This window comes from Zootermopsis nevadensis, unplaced genomic scaffold (assembly GCF_977971745.1).
Source record: "Zootermopsis nevadensis isolate Lab colony 2312 unplaced genomic scaffold, Znev_1.0 Znev_ptg000010l, whole genome shotgun sequence".
Classification (NCBI taxonomy): domain Eukaryota; kingdom Metazoa; phylum Arthropoda; class Insecta; order Blattodea; family Termopsidae; genus Zootermopsis; species Zootermopsis nevadensis.
In genome coordinates, this window is record NW_028259142.1 from 13959700 (window position 1) to 13984740 (window position 25041).

General features: G+C 39.1%; 1 protein-coding gene across 2 annotated transcripts in view; it reads left to right on the plus strand.

The window, feature by feature from the left end:
- Window positions 1-25041, plus strand: part of LOC110841457 (sickie) — a 64113-nt gene that overhangs the window by 20858 nt on the left and 18214 nt on the right. For both annotated transcript variants that reach the window (XM_022087029.2, XM_087346032.1), the window contains 13 exons: window positions 1057-1235; window positions 2213-2346; window positions 7725-7845; window positions 8470-8627; window positions 8997-9108; window positions 11403-12321; window positions 12857-13001; window positions 14049-14180; window positions 14868-15009; window positions 22637-22720; window positions 23196-23289; window positions 23610-23782; window positions 24018-24226. In XM_022087029.2, the coding sequence (XP_021942721.1) occupies window positions 1057-1235; window positions 2213-2346; window positions 7725-7845; window positions 8470-8627; window positions 8997-9108; window positions 11403-12321; window positions 12857-13001; window positions 14049-14180; window positions 14868-15009; window positions 22637-22720; window positions 23196-23289; window positions 23610-23782; window positions 24018-24226 (2602 nt within the window). The remainder of the gene's footprint in view (window positions 1-1056; window positions 1236-2212; window positions 2347-7724; window positions 7846-8469; window positions 8628-8996; window positions 9109-11402; window positions 12322-12856; window positions 13002-14048; window positions 14181-14867; window positions 15010-22636; window positions 22721-23195; window positions 23290-23609; window positions 23783-24017; window positions 24227-25041) is intronic.

Consider the following 25041-nt stretch of genomic DNA (forward strand, 5'->3'; position numbering starts at 1 on the left):
ATGAAGATTTCTGTCTTCTGGGTTGTTGCGCTGTGTAGTCTGGTCGATGTTTACCAACGTTTCAGACCAGACTACACAGCGCAACAACCCAGAAGACAGAAATCTTTAAATAATTTTGTTCAAGAAAAATTTAGTAGTATAAGAAGATGTTTTCAACAAGAAGCTAGTTGGAAGATAGCCTATCTTCTGGGTTTTTGAGCCGTGTAGTGTGGTAGAAATTTACCGGCGTTTCAGAGGTGCTTGCTGCCTTTGTCTTCAGGGTGATGAAGCCGCCCGCGAAAAAGTAAAATATTCTTTTATTGCTTCCACTGTCCCACCCTAATTATTGACAATTTCTCACTCAAGCAGCACAACACTTTTCCGACCCATTATAAAGACCACAAATTCCTGATGACATATCAGGTTCTCACGGCAACGAGTATGAAGATGGCTGTCTTTTGGAATGTTGTGCCGTGTACGTACCGCCCTGATGGTGGAGGCAGCAAATACTTCTAAGACGTTAGTCATTATCTATCAGAGTACACTGCACAGCATCCCAGAAGACAGTCATCTTTCACGAATGCATGTTTTGTACACTCTTTGTTTGGGTGGGTAACGAAACAATTCGCACATTGTCACACCTTCTGTTCTTGGCAAGAGGAATGTTTTCTTAGCAATGTTAAAGCAAAGTTTTAGTGCAATTATGTGTTCTGCACGTAACCAGTCACTGTGTTTGAGGACCTTGAAGCAGTATTTCACCTTCAGATTGTGCTACATGTCCGTAACACCCAAGGTTGGTACCAGGATGAGATTCAAATTCAATAACGCTCATTTCCATCCTACCAGTGTCACCATCATTGTTGTTAATATGCAGTAAGACTTGCTTACAATGGAATTCAAGGAACGTGAATGCTTTTCTGTTTTAAACATGTTTCCAATTAACGTATGTTTTTACCCCGATTTAAGAAATTTTAAAATGTTGATAGAGTGCATCTTAAAATTGAAAATACGGTAATATTCCAAGTGAAATTCCCGCTGTATCTGTGTTATGCTGAATATTGGCCGTTTTTCATGCAGATCGACAACATCAGGGCGTGCCTCACCTGTTTGGGTGAGCTGGGGGTGAGTGTGGATGGAATCCAAGCACAAGATGTGCGTCAGGGGAACCTGAAGGCGATTCTTGGCGTGTTCTTCTCTCTCTCGCGGCATAAACAGCACCAGAAGCACCTCACAAGACAGTCTGAAGCAATGCCGAGGTACGAAGCAGTGCTACTTGAAAGAAGTGTCATTTATATTTTTGACACAGCAACATTAAATTGAAACAATACATTGTTTATACAGAATGATTCAAAGTTCTTGTACAACACTTACAGAGGTTGTTGGGAACAATTATTCAGATTTCGCTCCCGTTTCGAGTTTCGATTTTTTTTACGTTGATGTCACTTTTATTATTGTGATTATCGATTTTTAAGACAATATAACAATTCGTTTCAGCAGAATGTAAACTGATTTTTGTTTGCAATGAAAGAAAGAAAGCAAATTGTGCCCTATGAAGCGTTTTTCAATCATCACTTCAAAGTAATATTTTTGAACACTTCTTTCTTCGGTTAGTGGAAAATCGTTAAACTTTTTACAGCATCACTGTCCGAGTCTAATAACTGGGCATCATTTATCCGTACTTTCACGAATTCTCTGCAAGAATCCCCGTCAAGCGATCGTAATAATACAAAGCGACATTTTTTGCTCCAGATGATCTTCCTCGCATCCTTAAGCGTTATGCAAGAGTTTTGAATCATCCTGTATACTTAGAGACATTATAATCGTCCACATGTAACATAAGAATTTTTTTTAAAAAAATAGTGTAAGGCATCTGTCTTTCTAGGATCTGGGGTTTTTAATATGGCTCTACATCCCCCCTTCGTTTGATACAGCGGCCAACCCCAAAACCACGTGACCACTTCCTCACCACTCTGCCGGTCACTCTAGGAAAATAAAGAATTTACAAATTCCCGAAAGCTTGAAAAAGGTCTGTAGATTATCTACAGTTTGCGGACCGACAGAAATGAAATATAGGTCCATCTGTTCAGAAACGTTGTCCTACTGTCCTTGTTCGCGACATTTTTTGCCTAGACCAAAAACATTTTGCAGAAACCTGTACAGTGACTTTGCTGACAGTAGTGAATTCCTGTTTCAGGACGCGATAGTTAGAAATGATAATGTGATATTGTTCCAGGATTCCGTCTGCAAACAGCAAGCACAGTGGCAGTGTCACGAGCATTCCATTGCCCGCTGGTTCCCGTTTGTCGGGAACTGAAGATGGCCGCCAGTCGTCTATTCCTCTCGGAAGCGTTCACCACCAGCCTCAAGGTATATTGGCATCTGTAAATGGTGGAGGGAAACATGTGAATGCTGCCTTCCGTGGGGTTTGGGTTTGACAGATAATGTATCGAATGTGCTAGGATTAGGAGAAGGGCATGAATGTTGTATAAAAATGTAAACTGCACTGTTCTGCATTTATTTTGAGACTAACCTCATTACTAGCGTCTGATGAAGTTTTTGTATTATTTTTATGGTGTTTATGCTTTTTTAACTATTAACTTGCAGCGTTAGCATACGACACCAACGACCTCTTAGGATTAGGTAACGTACAGGCCTATACGACATTATGTTACTGGCGAACTCTTTAACTATTGACCTGGTTCCTTTATGTAAACGTGAGAAAGAAACTCCTTTGCTAATTCTCTAGCTATTGTTTCCAGTGAACCTGTCATATACAGACTCTTAACGTTCCAAGTTCAAAATCCCATGACCTTTCTCGTCGCTTAGCTCGTACCAAATTCCTAGGCCCCGTGTCGTAATTTGAAACGTGACATCTTGTTATGGTGATGGGTAAGAGCAAATCCCATTTTCACTGTGTCCCGCGTTTTACGTTGCGCGTTGCATCGTTGGTGCCGTAGGAGTAATAAACTTTTTATGATCCTTCATTTTAATGTTTAATATTTGTAAAATGAAGTGGTAGGCCTGTTGAAGCTCGTTGGCTGGACGGGAGGATGCGAGTAAACAATTGGCATCAAAAGACAAATTTCCGTAAACGTAGTTACGTGAACCAAAGGATGATTGTTGGAGGGAAGTTGTGGAGAAATTTCGTGTTTGTATTGGTAGTGTGGGTATGGTGTAGGCGAGCGTAAGTGATGATATTGCTCTGTGGTTTGCATCACTGACCTCGAATCTTGACAAAGGAAACGCGTAACCCGCTCAGTTTCTCGATTTCACATATCATGTAGCAGAGGTTATTTTCCCATTGACAGCAGTAGCGTGTGAAGCTGGGAAGTCACCCTTCACGCTCAACATGGCGGACCCTTTGTCGTTCATAATCCGTATCATATAAAATCCAGTTTGATGTTTGCTTGCTTGACGCATGTTTGTTTGCGCCCAGAGAGGCTTAAGAGCTCGAAGTAATGACCCTATAAGGTAGAATATTCTATTTTACAAAAGCTGCAGCCGTTGGGAAGCTTTTACGAGCAGTCTGCGGCGATTATATTGGAATGACGGACTACATACCGCAAATTGATATTTTTCGTTGATATTCTAAGCTTAAAGGTAGGAAATAGAATGTGGGAGAAGTGAGGGGAGGAGAAAAAGAATTAGTGGGGGAAAAAACATTGTCGAGAAATCGTTCATAAAGCAGTAGTGAGATTTTTTAGAACTGTGGTTTATATTGTACAGTGTAAATAATTCCCTGTAAATTTAATTCTTGCTAGAAGGTCTGAACACATTTATTTACGATTTAAAACAAATGCATGAAAGTTGTATTAAAATTTAACAGACGCTATAATCATCACTGTGTATTAAAAATCATGTAGGGCATGTGAAATAGTTTAAATTTTCAGAAATTTCCTGTTTGTTTAACAAGGGAAATTAAAAGTAGTGTGACGTAATCGTAATCGACTTAATCCAGTGAGATTCTGTGCAACAGAAGGCATTGTCAGTAATGTTTAACACAAACTAATTAGTCACTAAAAGGAAACGAAAAAGGAAAGGAAGTAGCTAGGTGCAAAATAGTGCTTCTAAAACAAATACTTGGGCCGGCATAAATTGTTCTTGACAGTAATAGTCCTCAGTATTATAATAACTCGCCCTTGAAGCTAGAATTTCGCTTAATTACATATTGCTGTGGCGAAACTAATGCTAATCTTTTATAATACTTGACGTTCGTCCATCGTTTTTTGCTTCGGAGCGCAACCCGGAAAAGAGATACTGCACGTTTGATAGGAATCAGGGGTTTGTAATTTTCAGGAAGATTTTCGAAAGTAAGGAAACTGGGGTTGGGATGTAACGCATTTGAGATACCATCCTCTGGAAGACACACGACTTAATATGAACCAGCGGTGAAATGATGCTGGCAGGAGAAAACCGACTAGCTCTGAGAAAAACATGTTCCAATGTAATTTTGTCCACCACAAATCTCAATGTGGACTGACCTGGAAGTGAACCCGGGATTCCACGGTAAAGAAAAGTGTTACATCCAGAATGTATTTACCTGAGATTAGATTGCCATTTATCCGTTACATTTCATTTCGAAAGAAAAAATGTGTTTTGATTCCAACCCTTTTGGTTTATGTTACATATTTTATAAAAGTAGATTAAATCAATCTTCCTGTTTGTGTGTACGTGTCTGTCCACTCTACTTGAACCAAGTGACGAAAGGTAATGAAATATGAACGCCATGGCTACCAGGGGCCACCCAACCTTTGTTCCTTTTCATTTCCTGCCATAAATAATAGAAACATGGTAGCCATGAGACCTTCCGATGAGGGAGTGTCACTCAATATAATGTCCTGACATTCTGTGTGGTAATATATCTTCGAAAAACATAACTTCTGTTGCAGTATTTTTTTTTTCAAACAGAACACAACATGGCAGCTGAAGGTTATATGACATTTAATGAGCCTTGGAGCAGGCAAATGAAATTTTGTATGGCTTGATGCAGTTTTTATGTAGGCCGATTGTACATTGTCTTTGCACTTAAAAATATAATTTGTTTTTTAAATATTCAAACTGCCTACAGTAAATACAATTTTAAGGCACAAGAATAACGTTCACTGTTTGCAATGCCCTCGTGTTTCTTACATTTGGGCTGTAGTTATAGAACCAAAAAATGGCAATGCAGATGCTGAAGGCTTTCATGTAATCGGTCAGCACGACAGCTAAGTGATAATTTGGAACTAACACACCTTCAAGATTTGTGTGCGTCAATGGCGAAGGCAAATTCGTGTTCGGAACAACCAAACGATCTTTTAAGTATTGGAATTAATGTGGAGCTTTGAACAAGCAAACGTTTTTTGGTCCATTCGCAGTGGAAAGTTGTAAAAATACGCCTGTTAGTTTCGTCATGTGTGTCTGTCCGTATACAACAACTGGAGAACAGCTGAACGGATTTTAAAGAAATTTGATATTTGTGGAAGGAGGTGTGTTGAAATATATCGATGCTTCCAATTTTAATTAAAACCTAATAATAACAAATGACAATATAAACATATATAATTTTTTACACGCTCCTCGAGCATAATTTGCGATAGACTGTAATTATCCAAGCCACGAATATTTCTAGTACAAGTTGTAGAGAGAAGTTAAACTCACTTCTCTGCCGATACATTTCTTCCACAAGTCTTCTGGTTCTCGATATTATTAAACCAAGCCAATTTTTTATGATGCATCATGTCATTACTCGAGAATGGTTGTACTGATGTTGATACAATCTTGTGTTGGTGGTCCTTGTTTTTCCGCTTTGGTAATTTACGTTATTTTTAAGTGCATAAAAAGTCAACATTTGCCACGTGGAAGGTCTGGAGGCAATAACAGAGCGAAAGCGCCATAATTGTTACGCCACGCACACATTTCGCAATTTGTTATGCTCGTGACCACCACCGGCTGGTTAGTTGCTGATGTAGTCTTTCTGTGAGTTATGTGCACAAGTTAAAATGAACGCATGACGAGGAGGTCGTGTCCGTTTGTCCACGTGTCTCATCTCCGAAACTACTTGTGTTTTGGTGGTTACTTGTCCATTATAGAACTTACTTTTCATGAAGTTTTGATTCATCTTACAAGACGGAGCCCTAATAAGATGTACAAATTTTATTAGAAACGGTTTCGATTCGATTAGTACTTAACTAAATACAAGTACACGGAAACTGGTATGTCTCAAAATGTTCAGAATACTGCAGAACCGTGTTTTGCCATACGCAGACTTCTCGAAAAGAAATGGCTGTTTTCGTCCTGTGGAAACTAGGTCAGACCAACTGTGTTTGCTCTTAATAACGCTTCCATTGTGTTGTTGTTGTTGTTGTTGTTGTTGTACCTAGGAAAGTCATAAGTATGGTTGTAATGTGCATTATGTGGGAGAACAGTCTGAACGTGAACATTATCGGTAACAGATAAAAAGTATGTTGGCTAAATGACCGTATAGCAATGCCATTACATTAAATAATGTTTAAAATTCGTTAAATTATCTGTTTTATCCTGAGTTTTTCTTAATAAAAACTGCACTTAAATAAAGACATCGATCAAAATCTTACTTACTAGACGGAAAGGACCTTAAAACCCAAACTGCGAAGTTTATTAATTTATATATTTGTGGTTTATTTAACTACTTTATAATGTTAAATGATAGGATAATTATTGAATAATGAATTGGAATTCATATGGAAGGTAATGCCCTAGTATTTTCGTGGAGTCACTGACAGAATCCACAGAAACCTCAATCAGGGTAGCCGGTCTCTGGGCTCAGATATGAAGCCGAGATATTCCAAATACGAAGCACGAGCGCTAACCACTCTGCCGTGATGTATAGTCCCAACCCGTTAAGTTGTAGATGAAGAACAATTAAACATATTGTTGCTTATTTATTACGACATCTTTATATAGCCTGAATAAACTCTTACTTAACCCTAATGCGTGTGGCTATGCTTATACTGGATTAATTTCGAATAAACTGTATTAAATTGTAGGGACGTAAACATTAATGGAATTCCTTGACAAATACTGAATAATTCTTACGTATCAGTCGATTCAGGTTTTGAAAAGTGACTTTACACATCGATTCTGTTATTTAACACCGTGACACCTCAAGGTGATTGGACTTGTAAATACGATTTATGTTAAAACCATTTCTGGTTCTCTAGCGACGAAACAGGGGTGGACATTGATCTCTGTCTCTGTTAGTGACATACATCGTCTCGTAATAATCACAAGATAGAGTAGACGGAAGTAAACTTGGAAACAGGAGAATGTGATGTTGCAGATAATTATGCCAACTTGTAAAGTGTGTCTGATTGAAAGAGGCGGTTATTACTATTAGTCAAGTTAGAATTAACCCAAGCTGAGGAAATCAAGAGGAAATAATGGCTATGATTATTATATTTAAATGAAATATAGCTATTAAAATTAATATTAAACAATCTGTTCAATAAATATCACATTAAAACGTAAAGAATGTGACGTGTTTATTCCAATCCACAATTTTCTACTCAGGAGTTAATCCACACTAAAATGGCCGGCTGTAGCAGGGTCTGAGGGTTAAGGTCTGACAAATTAAGTCGTCCGAGGCTTTGCAGCATGTTTAAGGAAGCCCACCGATTATCACTAAAAATTGTTATTTTGTTCACACTGTGGTAACGCTGTGTCTCATTATCCGGAGATGCCAAAGAACACCAACTGTTTGTACAATCAGCCTTATTTATGTTCAGGAGGATCCTTCAGTGGGTCGGCGTGTAGTTCCCGGTCTACAAGTCCCTCTTCGGCGCATTCGTTGATCCCTACCGTTACCCGGACAGGGGGACCACATGACAAGCATCTTCCAAATACCAGGTAGTATTGCAAAACAATTCTTTTTACTTTGTGGGGATCGCAGTTTCAACGTAAGTAATTGCGCTATACGGTATTTTATAAGATTTGTCTGGAAAACACTTTGTTTGGAACAAAAATAATGGATTGTAACTAAATTTCTTTCTGTCACATGTGAACTGTATTCAGTTACCCCTCGTTCTTGAGCCAGACAATTTCATTGCCTCAGAATCCACCCTCTTCCTCCGAAACATTGGTAAGACTACGTGACGTCATGCCTTAGAAGCTGATGCCACATCCAGAAGACTCAATTTTACATTTTCACCACCACGAGCGTTTTTATTGAGTGTGATTAAAAATATATATTAATTTGTTGTTTATATACGTTTGGAATCCTTCTGCGTTTTGTCTTCTTGAAGTTACAGATGATCAGTAGTACATTTGTATCTTAGATGAATTTTATTTAAATTTTTAAATGTTGATATGAACGTCAGTCACTCTTGTGAACACGGCAATGAACCTTTGTTACATAAAAACAAAGCAATTTCTTTGAGAACTTGAGCTACGGTTAACTTGTCAATAAGGACTAATGCTCCATGCATTAAATTCGTAACATTTTCTCTCCTTGCCTGTGCACTATTTGGACAGAGTACGAAGCAGCACCCCGTCTTCGAGTACCACTACCAGCCCTTCGTCTCCTCGTGGCCACACCCAGCAGCGTGTGACATCTGAAAAGAACAGCATGCTTGGCGGTCTCAAGTTATTTTCCTACAAGGAGAAGAACAGTGGTAGCAGAGTCAAAGGTGGTAAGAGTTACTTCAAAATTACAAGTTCCGTGCATCACTTTTAAGCGAAAATACAACATTCAATTGTGACGCAAGATTTATTGGTTCTTGTGCTATAAAGATAATGCTTTTCAACTGCGTGTACTTCAATATATCTGTAATGAACATACAGAGGTTAATTTTTCAAGGTTATTTTCTCTTCAATGTCATTTTGGTCCAGACAGCCTACCCACTGATTACGAGAGTTGCTGTTACGTGTTCAGACAAATACTAATTCTTATGAAGTATTCATGAGAATTGTAAATTCACTATATATATTGATAAAAGAGAAAGGGACATGATAAGTGATTGAATTCAGTTTACATAGCTACTTCTTTGACAATATTTCAGGAAACACGAATGTGTCCAAAAGAACCTCCAGTTCAAGTGGATTTAGCTCTGCGCGATCAGAAAGGAGCGACTCTTCTACCAGCTTGTGCAGTGATGCCAAACCTTGTCCCAGGTACGTCAGATTGAATATATTCATGTAGATCAGTGTTTATCAAACTGCGGTCTGCCAAACTCTAAAGGGGTTTTCGATTGTAGCCAGTATCGAACTTCGAAAATCGTTACGTTCATATTTTTTATCAGAAAAGGCTGGAAGGATGAAGGAACCACAGAAACATTCCAGTCATTAATCTCTTACAGCTTTTAAGCTTTATCTAGTCGCTAGAAGAAATTGATCTTAGAGAAATAGAGTAGGGTGGTATGGAGTGAATTCATCTGGCTCAGGGTAGGGACCATTGGCGGGCTCTTATGAACACGGCAATGAACATGCGGGTTGCATAATAATGTCGGGAATTTTTGTTGGCTTTTCAATAGGACTCGGCTCCATGGAGTAATTAAGTAAGCGACTACGTAAATTTTTTGTGTTCAGTAGAAGGCGTTTAAATCTATACAAATTATATTTGATGTTTGCCCTTCTTACCGAGCATCTGAGGAAAAACGGAAGCACACTAAAATAAGGTTGACTAGTTTGGAACTAAATTACGGCTATCATGTTTCAGATCTCATAAAAAAAATTAGCTTGAGGATTTTATATGTTTCGTTTTTTATGGAATCAGAAGGTTCATTACGGTGTAAAAAATCCACCATAAGAATCCAATCCATACCCCTCCCATCCCATTTTCTGAACCTCCGTTTTAATGTCCTCCCGTCTACGCCCTTGTCTTCCAAGTGGTCTCTTCATTTTGAACCGAAATTATGAATACATTTCTCATCTCTCCTCTGGGCGCTAAATGTTCCATCAATATCATCCTACTTGATTTGATTATTCAGATTATTTCTCATGAAGATCATACTTGATTAAACTCCTCAGAATATTCATTGTCCCCAGTCTCCTATTACCTGTCACTTTATCCGCTTTACATTCAAATGATCTCCTCGGCACTTCCCTCTCAAACACCTCCGACCTATATTCTTCCTTAATGTGAAAGAACAAGTAAGGGTCTGCACGGGCCTAAATTTCAGAAGTTTGTCTTCCCAACTTCCTTTAATTGCAGCCCGAATAAAGCCACATATTTATAATCTGCCCCGAATTTCGTATCATTAATGAATTTTTATTTTTGTGCATAAATGCCAGTTTTCCTTGAATTATTTATATAAGGACGCAGTAATAACATCTGAGGTAATTTTTGAGTTTGAGGAACGGTACAAATATATTTGATGCCAAGGTTGTAAGGTGCTGTCTCGAACTATTTCTGGGACGGGGCAGCTACGAAAATCCCCAAGAAAAAAAGTCGATGGGATTTGTAACTGGAGCCCGGCAACATCACTAGCATACGATGAAGGCAACTGCGAATAACTTTTTCTTTGGGAAAAGAAAATGACCTGAGAACGTCTGAAATGTTCTGCATAAAGTTTCATTGTCATCATTTGAACCCGGTCCGTCCCTCAGCCTAAGGCTTGACCCCTTGCAGACCCTAAGACGAAGTTTCACATCCATACAAACGAACAAACAAACTATAGTTTTATGTATCTTTATATTTTGACCCCGTTGAAAGAAGAGGTGCCCCATTAGTTAACCTTTTTGGTTTTAACACACCAAAAAGAAGTATTTTTAAAATTAACCATGCGTGTTTTGCTCAGACAGACGAAAACCCACCCTCTTTGTTTCCGCTTGATTGCCACAATCGTCTTTTTTGGTCGTAGCCTCGCACAAGGTTCTACTATGGGTGTTTTTTCTGTACTATTGTTCTTTGAATCTGTGGGTTAGGTCAGCTGTCGACTTAGAAGTCAGTGATTTGGTTGGGTTGTGCAATTTTTATGCATTGACGCAAATGAACTTAGTTCTAATGTTAGTGTCTATGTTTTTACTTTTACATGAGGTGTGGTTGTGTTGGCTATACTGTTACGCACAACTTAAGTGATTCATTGGTTGCTTTCCCGATTGCGACCCAACCCTGGGCATGCTGTGCGTTAAAAACAGGAATATAAAGATATGTGACTGCAACGTGGTAATTGTGTATATGAATTAGGACACATGTCCGTTGATTTAAAAAAGCGGAGTGTGTCGTCAGTGTATGGAAACCAAGTACGCGGAGTCAGTACACTGCATGGTTTGTTTTCATAATGAGGTTCGCCAGAACATAAACAGTGAATACCAAGAGGACGTGCACTGCTGTCAAAGTTAACGTGCTCCATCCAAGCAGTATGGCATTTGTTTACATTTGTTTGTGTTATGTTCCCAGTGTAATTGCTAATAAATATCGGTACTACAGATGCGTATCTAAACTCTGTTTTGTATTTCCTTTCCAGCTCTACCTCTCAAGATGAAAGGCAGGAAGCTAGCCCCTCACTTTCGTACAGACATCCTGGCAGTGATGATTCAAGCCCGAAGGGTTTGTCACGTGGATTTAGGAATAAACTAGTGAAGGGCATAAGTGTCGCAAGTTCTAAAGACTTGATAAGTGTTGGTAGTTGTAAAGACGTGAGCCAAATTTCACCAAAGAGCAGAGCCAAAATCCAGTCTAACAAATCTTCGCCAAAATTTGTTCGTAAAAGTGGAATTAACAGTAGAGAATGTAGAGGGGTGGTAGTGGATGAACAGCCCAAGTTGAAAGAAGATTCTGGCCTAAGATTAGTGCAAGGGGATCCAAAAATGCATGGGAGAGAATTGTTGAATAATGAGAATTATGTATGTGAACCATCAGGAGATTCAGAAAATGTTGCCAGACAAGGAAAGTCTGTGAAATCTGACAATGCAGTTTCGAAAATACGAGGTCAATCATCAGTGAAAAGTTCATTTGGTTCTAGCAACAACATGCCATTGCGAATACCACCTGTTCCCCCATGTACCCTTGGAGGATCTGGAAGTAGCATTCCTAAGCCCACTGCTGCTGTGAAAGGTACCAGCAAACCAGCCAAGGAAGAACGGAACCAAGTAGCAAGTCCCATGAAACAGTCGGTAATACACCGCGATGCTCTGCCACGCCAGAAGCAGCTGGGAAGTCGGGATGGTGAACTGGGTGGAAGCATCAGTGTTGCTCTTGTTTCTCCAATGCCTAGTGAGAATAGTTCTAGTATGAGTGAATCAACTTACTCCACCTCAACGGGACAGTCCAACTCGAATTCGTCTGACAGCAGTGTTATCTACAGACCCAGCTCTGAGAGTGGCAGTGAAATGGGCAAGCCTGTTTCTAGGAAGATTGAGACAACATTTGATAACTTGGATAAGGTAATGTGCTTTCCAGCAAGTTTTTGTCAGAACTAGTTTCCAACACCACTTTAACGGTTTCTCAGTTCAGGAACTAGTTACAGTTACTAACCTAACTCAAACATTCTTTCACTAACCTGGCCAAGCTCCTAACCCGAACTGAATTTGGGTTTTTCTTACATGTACTAGCACAGACCCAAGTCCTTTTGCATTACAAACAAAACTTGTATTTAAATGCAACCTGTTTTGTTTCAAGATGGCTTTCTTCTGGTCAAAGTTAACTGTTGTTTCAGAGGTGCTTCTTGCCTCCATTATCAGGTCATTGCCCAGAAGTCAGAAGAGAGCCATCTTTATACTTGCCACTCTGAAAACTAGAACTCTGTCACCAGTTGCTTCGCAGATACCACCTCTGAAATTGAGAATTTGCAGTTATAGTACCCTAAGGATGAGGACGAAGATGGTTCTCGAAACGTTGGTGTTTTCTCCGTTAAATTGTGTTACGCGGCTGGTAGCCCAAGAAGAATTCGTTATAATGCTGTTGTATTATTCTGTGTAGGTGATAACTCAAGAGGCCCCACATGTACAGCCTCGAGAAACATCATTTGGGGGAGAAGAAGAAGCAGCAATGAACGTAAAGCCCATGCAACCATTGTTACGGGGCTATACGCCATCTGGGCCAAGTATACATATGTCTTGCATGGGTGAGTCCCGATTATTAATTTTTACCGCCCATTATGCATTAACGACATATTTTAATAGTGATAATGTGACTGAACAGTACACATTCAATCTGCCATCAGCAATAGCATTTTATGGAAGGGTTGAAGGAATATATATTTATGATTGTCATGATGAATGATCAATAATTATTTCAGAACAGTTTCGAGCACTGCATATACGAGGTTGTAAGGAACTTTCTGACACATTATGAATAAGGATATTCAGTGTGTTTACTATTATATTAACAAACTGACATGAATGGAATAGAAAGAAAATCTGAGATGTAAGGTTTGAGGTTTTCACAGCGGTGAGTATGAAGATTTCTGTCTTCTGGGTTGTTGTGCTGTGTAGTATGGTCGATGTTAACCAACGTTTCAGAGGTCATACTGCCTCCGTCATCAGGGCAATAAATCGCCCCAGTGAGTATGAAGATTTCTGTCTTCTGGGTTGTTGTGCTGTGTAGTCAATGAATATTCATCGCCCTGGTGACGGAGGTAGTATGACCTCTGAAACGTTGGCAAACATCGACCAGACTACACAGCGCAACAACCCAGAAGACAGAAATCTTCATACTAAGTGGGGTGATTCATTGCCCTGATGACGGAGGCAGTATGACCTCTGAAATGTTGGTTAAGATCGACCGGACTACACAGCGCAACACCCCAGAAGACAGAAATCTTCAAAATCTGAGATGATGGGTTAAATTAAAGGATGGTTTATTTGACATTGAATTATCAAGAAAATAAGAATGATCCCAGTGTGATAGACTGCAGTACATTTACATAATTTCTAAAACTTTTTTATATATGAAACTGTCTCATACCAGAATCTGTAATTTCTGTTTCCTGAAATTTGTCATCGGAAGGTCTTTTATTTAGTATAAAATAGTTTTACTTATTAACTGAAAATAACTGCTTAGAATGTATGTGTTAAGTATGATTACACTTCATAAGGCTTGAGATATATGAAGGTACTAAAAGCATAACAGTTTGTTAATCTTATTGATTTCCGCAATCCTGTCATTTCAGGTGTGCAAAATAAACAAAGCATGAAATATTTCAACTATGCCCAGCATTTAGATCCTATGCTGAATATCAAAAGAGGAGTGGGAGATGGTGGTTATGGAGACCCAGAATACAGCAACATAGATGTTATGTCAGGTAATATTACAAAATTGTAGTGGGATAAGTTGTTATGTTTCTTCTTATAATTAATTGTTGTTATATTTGCAGTGTGGCAAACCTGGGAAGGCTATACCCTTGTTTCTTGTACTTCAACTATTGTTGGAAACAAACTATAATTTGGTTAAGCACCAAATGCTACCGCTTTTGTATCTGTAGTTTTTGGGATCATGTCTGAGCCTGGAAACTTGCTGTTTAAACCAAGGTTGTACTTGGTTCTCTTCAGTACCTCCAGGCAAATTCCAGAATAGTGCCTTAAAATAGGTCATGACCACTTCCATCCTTATACTTTCAGATTCTTTGTTTATTAATCTTCTGAGTTACTGACAATGTTACTACATAATTCACAAGTAAATATATAAATAAAGTAAATAGCTTCTGAGAAACATTCTAATAATATAAGTTTGATATTTTTCTATAATGTAAGAGAAAATACGTGGAGCCATAGAAATACTCGCAGTGATCATCCAAAATAGTTTACCATTCATACTGAGAGGAGGTGGTCTTATTTTTTAAAACTATTTGTGATATTGTAATAAAGAAAAATGTACAGCATTTGAACCATATTTGTGATTATTAAAAGTTCTCTAGTTCACTTATTTTAGTGTTAACTTTTTATTGTAATCTTAATCTACATTAACAGTAATTAATTTGTTGTATATACAGGTTACTTGTCTGATGGAGATGTGTTGCAGAGTAGTGTGACACACCCATTTTCTGATATGTGTGATGGATACATGTCAGAAGGCGGAGCTTCTGTCTGTGCTCGAAGATTGCACGCCCAGCAGGGTCTGTTACAGGGCAGTCGGTAAGTACAAAATGTACTGTGTTACTACGTTCACATGAAATTCCAGATTTCTGGAGTATGACAGTAAGGAGTACTGTAACATTTCCCATTTCATTTTCTTGAAGTATATGTCTCTAACGTCCGCGTGGTCTGAGGCATCATGCTTCGGACCGACGATATGGAATGCGCCCTGGTTTTAGTCTCAGGTGGGAAGAAATTTTCTCATGGGCTTTCGACTGGTGTATGGGACCGGTGCCAACCCAGCATCGTGAGGAAATTGGGGAGCTACAATGAGTAGCGTAATCCGGTCAGGAAAGCTAGCAATGGCTGGGGGTTCGTCTTGCTGACCACACGTCAGCCTATATCTAGTTGGATGATCGTTTACCTCTGCTTAGGCATGTGAACGTGAGGCCAGCAGTCAAGCTAGTCGGCTTTGGCTCTCTGGAGCTGTTATGCCACTAATTATTATTATTATTATTATATGTCTCTAAACTGTTGGATCATATCGTTATTTTCCTTGTGTTCCTCAATTTTAAACTTTGCTTGCTCACTCACTCGGTGGTGCAGGATGTTTTTCAAAATGTCGATTCTATACTTGGCTTGTCAAAGAATAGCTCACTTTTGTTATGGAACCTGAATGTTCATCATTGTGCTTACAAAAACCTGCCACCTGACCCTATCCCGAACCAGCTCATATTTTAAACTTTGCTACGTTCGTAATTATCTCTCTGCTACACTTGGCTCTCCAAGTTCTGTACGTCTGTGTTGGTTTATGGTTTATGATGTGTAGTTCATAGGTTATTTAATGATGATATATCAGTTGCAGAAGCTATTTATGCTGACTGATATGAGAATTATTATGTATTGTGAAATAGAATGGACTGAGGACGAAGCAGATGTAACCTGTTTTGAAAGTACCATTCTGGCATTGATTGATTGTACATTTTGATGTTATTGTCCTGTATCCTTAGCTTTCTGTGTGACTGTTCCAAGAGGTTCTTCCACCAAAATTCTGTATACAATCCATGTTTTACTCATTCTAGCTATATGTCGTGTCCATCATAACTTTCTCTTTAATATGTAATCTGGGAATGCTGCAGGTGGATATTTTGTAATTACTGAAGTTGTAATTATAGAAGAGCCATAATGGGTATTTCCATTATAGTGATACTGTCTGCTTGTTTAATAATTGGAAACAAAATTCATGAACAGTCTTGAACCTGTAAGATTTGAGGTTTTTAAGGCGGCGAGTGTGAAGATTTCTGTCTTCTGGGTTGTTGCGCTGTGTAGTCTGGTCGATATTTACCAACGTTTCAGAGGTCATACTGCCTCCGTCAGAAATCTTCAGTCTTGAACCTATTTCCAGACTGTAAGAAATTCAAAGAGACATACATGGATATATTGTAAGTGAATTCTCTTTGATTATAGAACCTGAAAGCTGCAAAGCCCCACCATTTGACACAATTCTGAGCCTCTTCCGTCTTCTTCCTGTCTTTATAATGCTTCCTTAAGGTCATATTATTATGCATCCTTTTAATTCTAGGGTCTTCATATCAGAATAAGACACTGGGCTCTCATTTAGAGGGTTCTGGGTTTCGTCCCCAGTCATATCTGTGGGTGAATTTGTTTGGTCGATACATTGAAGCCTCGACCTCTTTGCCAAAGATAGAAATCTAGGAAAGTCAAATAGTATACCAGGCCTTCACTGTGGTTTGGAGCCTGTGTTAAACTGTAGGTCCTGCCTTGTATCTTTAGTAATCTAACCTACCATCAGGAATAATTGAAACCATTTTGTGGTTGCTCCCGCCTTGTAATTGATTCTAGATTTGCCATAGGTTAGCAGAGGTCAAGAAATGTCAAAACAGACCTTCACCTTGAAGAATCAGGAACCCAATTATTTGATTCTTAAACTTCCACTTTTGATTTCTGCACCAAATTTCTGTGTATATTTTTCTTGGCTCTGCATCTCAGCAACATGTTTTACCCATGGATTTTTTTTATTACTACTACTACCACCTTGGCAGTGACTGTTCTTAAATGCCACTTTCCATTTCCTTTTTGTCGTATCTCCCTGTTGTCATGTCAAATATTAGTTATAACCAGCAGTGCAGAGTCTTTCGGATGATGATGTTTACGTAGTCAAGAAATTCTCTGATTATATGGAAAGCGAATGCTCATAACTTTGTTAATAAAATTTGACTTTATCCTCAGCAAGGTGAATCCAGTCCACACCCTCAAAACTTAGTTTATTATATGTATTTTGATATTCTCCCATTTTTGCGTAGGTCTCCTATGTAATCTTCTAAAGTTTTTTTGGCTTGCTTGGCTTCCCCATTCATAGTGAAAGCCTTGCTTATTTCGTTCTCTTTTTTACCACGTGTGATAAACATGAAGTGCACAAATTATTAGGTTCCTCACTATTGCCTAGTGTGTAAAATTGCACTTCCGAAAATAAAAGTAATTTATTGTTGTATAACAGCGTGGCTGGACCCAGCGTCATTACTTCTTACAATGACCATTTGCGAATTACCCTGCCCTGCATATCATTGTTCACAGTTGGCAACTGCCAGTTTTTAAACACCCTGACATCAAAATCAATACTCTTGCCGACGGATTTGGTGAAGTATGGTGTGACGTCATCGTAGCGTGCCGAAGTCGCCAGCAGCCCTTGAGCGTGGGATCTTACGCGAGGTCATTATTGTTTCAAATTGGATGTATAGTATTAATGGAAACAGGAAGAATAAAGACGTTCTATGTTTTTTCACGTCGTGACATTTTTAACACTAGCGAATAAGAGGTATTGCAGTTTCGAAGACGCGTATTTTTCAAATTCGATCTTTGCATTTTTATGTACGTCGTTGACCTTGATGTCGCTTTATTGCTGTTATTCCCATAAACGGCATTAAACAATCGATCTTTATAATTGTGTTTTCTCGAGATACGAACGCACCAGACGTCCAAAGACGGCATATATGTTTTATAAATGTACTCCAGTTAAAAGCATACATATTTTCTGCCGATTGAATCGTGTTCGAATCGTTTTATGTTCATTGAATTCTGTTCAGAGGCATGCTTTAAGTGGAATCGTGTTTAAAGAATGTTCTGTAAATCGATATATGTTGACTACTTGCTTTTCTGAAATGTAGGAAGCGATTACGTTAGGGCCAGTGACTTGTTAACCCTACATGTATTTGAATTTGTAGGGTCGACTCCAGCAGATGTTTCAAACGAAAACGACAGCACACGGCTGTCAGCTGCAGTTTCGTAATTAGGACACATGCTTGTGCGAGTTGGTTGTAAATTTTTGTTATGTATTGCGTACTGGTTTGTGTAATATACAGTTTCATTACATTCATCTCTGTACGCGATACTGGACTTTACTGGTTGTTGGCTCTCGGTGTTTGTATAGAAGTGAACGTATAATTTTAGCTTGACGTTCGCGTAAGCCTTTTAGGCGCAGTATAGTGTTTAACTCGGTGAGTAGAGTTCTTCAGAAGATAATAGTTGTTAAGTTGCCACAAAAATGTCGCCTTCAATGGAGCCTACAGTTTTATTACTGTGTTAACAAGAGTCCGCTATTCTGAGCCAGATGAATGTAGTTCGAGACGTTGTGAATTGTGTCTTGGAATTTGTGAAGCCGTGTAATTAGACTACACCTTGTCACAACCCATCAGACCACAGTCGACATTTTCACTGCTGCGAAAGCCTGAAATCTTAGACACGACGTTGGACTTTGAGTAAATATGAATAAAAATGAAATCCATATGAAATTTGCTAATGAACTGGGTATGATACTGGGTCACGTGTGAAATTAACAACAATAATTTGTTCCCTACGCAGAATATTATGAAATGAAGGAGAATGTTGGCAGAACATATTGTACTCGCGGGAATGATATTAAGACGGATCTTAAAGAAGTACGTTGTGAGGATGTGGACGGTATTGAACTAGCTCAATATTGGACCCATTTGATGTCCTTTGTGGCCGATAATGAAACTTCAGGTTTCATAAAAGGCGGCTAAGAGAGAAAATCTCCTCCAAATCAGAAGTGCTTACTGCCATGATGTCGGTGTTAGTTGTAGAGAAGTATACAGTATGAAGATACGGCCACATCGAATTGCGCGATACTCGGAAGTTTCATTAAATTCATCCACTGGTTCTATCTTTGTAAGGTGACACACATGGACGACGCTGTAATTTCAGACACGTGTTTTATCCTGTCCCTTGCAAAAGATTATTTTATTGTAACCCAAAGCAGTTTGCACTTTATCGAGATATCCGTGGCACATCTTTGGGTTTTTCTGTTCGAATTGATGTAGATCGTTGCCAGTGTGGGGTAAACTGGAACACTCCTACAACTTGTTGCAGCAGGCTACCGACTATCGATTTTACAACCGTCATTTTACTAGTACATACTGGAATAAGGCCAGTTTTTGATCCAATCGTACACCCTTATTCCCCTTTTACGTATTTTTTTCAAAGTCAGTCAATTTGAAATTTTGTGTGAGATAATTACAAGTGTAGGTTAAAACGGGGCTATATCACGGTAGGAAATTTGATCAAAATTGTTACCTATCACTGACGAAAATTAGTTATTATGAAGGTCATCAGCATTGGGGGTACCTCATTCGAATCCTGTCCCAGGACCTAACTGAGAAATGTTGTACTTTTCGTCACTTTATATAATGAAACTCCAAAATAGTGCTTTAAAGTATGTTGCGATTGGTATTAATATCCTTCTTGTATAATCCGTCCGTATCATTCTGCTGTACAAAGTATCATCCGTTGATGTAATGTTAAGAGCCATTAATTTCCATAATTATAAATGAACGTTGTATTCCTTGGGGAAGTTTACACTTTTCCCCAGAAAAATTACCGACTGTCGTAGTCAAGTGGTTATCACTCCTTCGTATTCGGGAGGTCTCGGGCTCAAATCTAGGCCCGGAGACCGGCTATCCTGACAAGTTTTTCGTTATTTTCCTCAGTCCCTCCAGGCAAATGCTGGGATAGTACCTTAAATTATGCTGCAACCGCTTCATTCCACATCCTTGCGAATTTATTATTTACTATTATCTTTGTAGTCTGAGTTACTGAAAAAAGGCGTGAAACAAATAAATATTTTCCAGAAAACTTGGGTATTGTGACTGGGTGTGTTAACTATTCAGGTTCTGAGGTGAAGGTCATCATTTTAAACTCTTGCGCGCTCAGTTCTTAACATTCTGCATCGTGAAGGTCGTGTGTAGGTTGACTGCATTAATAAATACTTGAGATTTCATTATTTCCTGTGGGTGGAATGGTGTGCGACAGGGTGCTCATAAATTCCTTGGCCACTGTTGGTCCACAGTGACGCTTTGGATTAGCTTTGCCATTGGCAGTGTGATCAGTAAGCCCGTCTGTTATGCATTTATTAGTGTTACATCCATAAACAAGTTGGCATAATGCATTTTATGGTTTAATGTTGCATTGTTTTATTCAGTATTTTATTTATAGTTTATTTAACGACGTGAATAATGAATTGGAAAGGATGTGGAAGGAAGCGGTAATGGCCTAATTTTAGGTACTATCCCGGCATTTGCCTGGAGGGACTGAGGAAAATCACAGAAAGGATTTCGATGCCAAATAATGTTTGAGAATGAACACGTTTTGCTCATGATTCACAGTGTTCGCGCCTGCTTAGCTTCTGCGCAACTGGCGTGAGGAGCGTCCTAGCAACAAGGGTAAACTAGACTCAACTGCCACGGAGGACGTACTTCTAATTCAATTTCTGTGCTGTGGTGCGGGATTTTTGTTGGGGCGCGTTTTAAATTGTACACGGTGTAATAGGATATTGCCATTTGAAGAATTAAGGCATTTTAAGCAGAATGTAATATTATTTGGTAGTTTAGTGGTGCTATGAAGATTCTTTTGGGACAGTTTCATTGAAATTCGAAGGTATTTGACTATGTTTACTCAATTTTGGTATCGAACGTTGCGACTGAGTGATTAGCCGTTCTGCTTTGTATTCGGAATGGACCGGATTTTTCGTGGTAGTTTGAGCTATCTGACAGCGTCGTTACGTAAACCATTTATTAAATATTTATTATGGTGCAGCGCTTGCTTTATTCTGTCAGGTATTTTGTAACTTTTTCTGGCGTGTTTAGAAGTTTTTTCTCTCTCTCTGTTTGAATAAAATGCTGCATGATTGTTTTTCAAGGCAGACATTTGTGATTTGTGAGAATCTTCTCCGGACCTTATATTTAGTGCTAATTGTCCGTGGATCTTCGTGGCTACATTATCATTCTTTTATTATAGTTTTGATACCTTTCACAAGTTACGTGTGAGATTTGAGGTTCTCACGCCGGTGAGCATGAAGATGGCTTTTTTTCTGGATTTTTTCGCCGTGTGGTTTGTGGAAGTTTACCGACGTTTCAGAGGTGCTTGCTTACAGTCATCCTTTTGTGTAATTGTTTGTGAAGCACCCGTTGTATGTCGCGCTGCCCACAGTGTGCCCACAGTCATGCAGTGGACACTGCTTCCATTTGCGTCCGAAATTGTGCAAATCCCAGCAGAGTTGGTAGGCCTGTTAGTGAGGGAGGCCTGCCCGGCATTGATTTGGGGGTGATGCGGTGACTACTACGGAGTTCGGTTGACACACATAGAAGGATAATACCATAAGTTAATGAAGTGCAATTAGAAACCCGGGTAGTTGTTCTAGGTAGGTGTATGCCTCATTGTTTTTTGTTGTTTCTGTCGGAGACGTCAAGTCAGACAAAGATTCGAATCTCTAAGATTGTCTGTAGGTCAGTGTCTTTTAAGTTATACAGATTGCCTTTTAGCTGACAAATTGCATGCAGTGTTTTGTTTTACATTGTAATTTTAGTTGACTAGTTTTTGTAGTGAGGTTTACTGTTTTATTTAACAAAGGTTTGCCTGCCGGAAACTGACATCGAAATTTCATCGAAGTGCATTGTATATTGTTTTGTAGACCTCCTATTTTTAGGTATAATAACAATAAGGGGTAGACATTAAAAGTACAAAAATTATTATACTCTGTAGATTAGATAAGACGCAACGTTATTGTTTTTCTCCAGCTGTTGGCACTGTACGTTCGGCAATAATACTATGTGATCAATTCACTTTTGTGAAAAATTCGATAGACGGATGTGGCCGTAAGACGTAATTCGCTTATGATAAAGCGCAAAACACGTAAAATGGACCTTAAGAAAATGGGTGTGAGCTGTTTACTGCATTCTTCTGGCCGAGGATAGGGGCTGCTGAGAATACGGTAATGGAACTTCGGGTTTCATAAAAGGCGGAGAAATTTCTTTCGAGCAGGACGACTATAGTTTTCTCAAGACGGACTTCTCCTCCGTGGATGTAGTCAGTTAAAATATTACTCGTTTTTATTATCGTAATTGTTTCTTGTGTTGAAATGTATACCAATTCAGTGCCATTAAATTCAAACGAGAAGTTTCCTAATAAGTGCAGCTTTTATGTTAATAAATATGTAAAGAACTAAAAAAAATATGTGCTGCAATATTATATGCGATCTAGCAAGCAAGAAGAAAAGTTACGTTTTGAACACAGTAATTAGCCACCTCTGATTCACTCGTGTCCATTTGATGCAAATTGTTGACAAAACTTTAAATACAAATTTTTCTTTTCATAGGAGTTCTGTTGCCAACATCAATCCAAGTGGTAAGAGTGAACCATTACTAAGAAGAGCTGTTACCAGACCAAAGCCTCGTATATGGTGAGATGATGATGATGTATTTGGATTGACCATATTTGTAATTGGACTACCATGCCATTTATATAAACATCACATTTGTTTTAGTTTTTGGCTTTTTGTGAAATATTTGCCATTGAAAGTGTTTTTGCAATGATTGGCATGCTTGTGGCATGTGTCATCAAAATATGCATGAGGGCATACAGATTAATTTGTCGGACATTTCCATATTCCAAAGAGCTTGCGAAAAGAGAAGAAAAATGTCACTGATTGAAAGAGTAGTAATTTTAGTTATTATATATATATATATATGTGTAATGTAATTAAGATTTTCTGACCATATTTGGAAATGACTCTAGATTTGTACTCACAATATACCTGGTTCAAATTTTAAAGTGGGCGCTCTTTGCTGTGCCTAAGGTTTGTCATGTTTGTTTGTTTTGATTCTCTTTAGGCAAATTCTGGGATAGCGTCTTTAAATAAATTTTCTCTTGTGCAGTTTGGATGATAATAGGTCAGCATCTGTGGGCGTTTCGGAGATATTTTCCGAACTGTCTGCAGACGAGCACCTCCCTGGCCACTCCCATAACAAGGTCAGTAGAAGAGTGTGTCTATGTTGGTGGTTGATGCAACTGGTCAAGAAAGTCATTATGAAAATGTGTGTTGTGTTTGAAATTATTGACTGGACCTGGTTTGAGGCCAGCTCAACCAGGGAGTCCAACAGATGGACTTCTGTCCTCTTCCCTCCTTTCATGCTTCAAGACAGAAGCAGAATCCAGTTTCCAAAACATTGTAGTTTTATAATTTTACAATTTAGACAATGGACAAGGTCCAAAAGAACAATTGTACATACTGTAATACACCATTGTCAGAAACCTTCAGACTTAGCTTAGGAACGAGATGTTTATTGCAGCGGTTGGTGCAAGGTGGGCCTGGGGGGTGCCTCAAAGGGCCTGGTGCTCAGAAGCCCCTGCCATCACCTTTCAATCCATCTGATCAAACCCAAGTAGTATACCGAGTTGTTGGGTCTCGGTCAAATGTCAAGAAATCAGACAGCAGCCAGCAGACAGACAACAGTGCTTTCAGGTAGGTTTTATAGTCTTATATTTAGCAGTGGCGTTCGAACAGAACATTTTATTAAATTCCATATACATGAGCATCCATTTGGCACATTTCCTATTCAGAAAGGTCTGCAATGAGAAGATGCTTTATTGCCATCACCATTAATAAAGTCAGAAACTATCATAATGGCTCTTATATCTGAAATATTTATGATTTTATTGAATATGTGTATTTACTTCAGAAATGATTGTGATTGCAGACAAAATTCTGGCAGCCAAGCAAAGAAGCATGCTGAAAGTAATGGTAATGGAGGAGGTCGAGTACCAGAGTTGCACCGTGGTAAGACGGACCCAGAGGTGGTGAGACAGCAGAAAGGAGAGAAGCGGGGATCAGGCTGTAGCCCAGGTGCCAGTAGCAATGGGCTTGCTCGCAAGCCTGACAAGAACGCCGACCGGCAGAAGAAAATGGGTTAGTTGGAAACCAGGATGATTTGCAACACATTATATTTTCAGAATTTTAGGCTTGTGAAACAAAATTGAAATCCTTGTGTTGGCTTTGTCCTGGCCATCCAACTGCATATAACAGGGCTTAACCTGCTTGACCATTGTCTCAAACTGTGCCAAACCTCAGTTCAGTTAAAGTTATTGCAGCTTACCCAGTATCTCAACCTTCTCTCTGGCCTGTCCCCCTCTCTCCACTGATGCTGCTTGCTGCAAGCCTGTACAGGACTGTGGTTTCGTTATGTGTTTTGACTCTGTAGTAGCTCCATTGGACAAGGGGAACCACCCCAAACACTGATTGGCATTGTATGACCTGGTAAGTGAGTCTGGGTTCTAAATTGTATTTGGGTCCTGTGTCTTAAATTCTGTTTATGCCTACAATTAGTCCACCCTCAGGAAAATTGTTGATTTCAGGTACTATATAATTCTATCTTAAACCACAATGACATCTGTATGGCAGTTTTAGGGGATAGAAGCCAAGTGGAAGGAGTGGTAAAATCGGCCACATTAAGGGTGTGTCCAAATAGCAACCCAGTGATCACCACTTTAAAACTCGGTTTGGCATAAGTTTTCTTTTATAAGTAGACCACTGAGCCTGGTTGCTCAGAATCTTCCATTCGCAATTAATGGTTGTGGAGGAGACTCGGATGATGAGTATAAGGCAATGTCGTATGTAAGCGATAACAAGCGAGCTATGCGAGCTGCATAAGCAGCATGGGGTGTCATATGACATAAGGGAATCGCTTGTTGTGTCCTACGTGAGAGACTGCAATAGAAGCACAC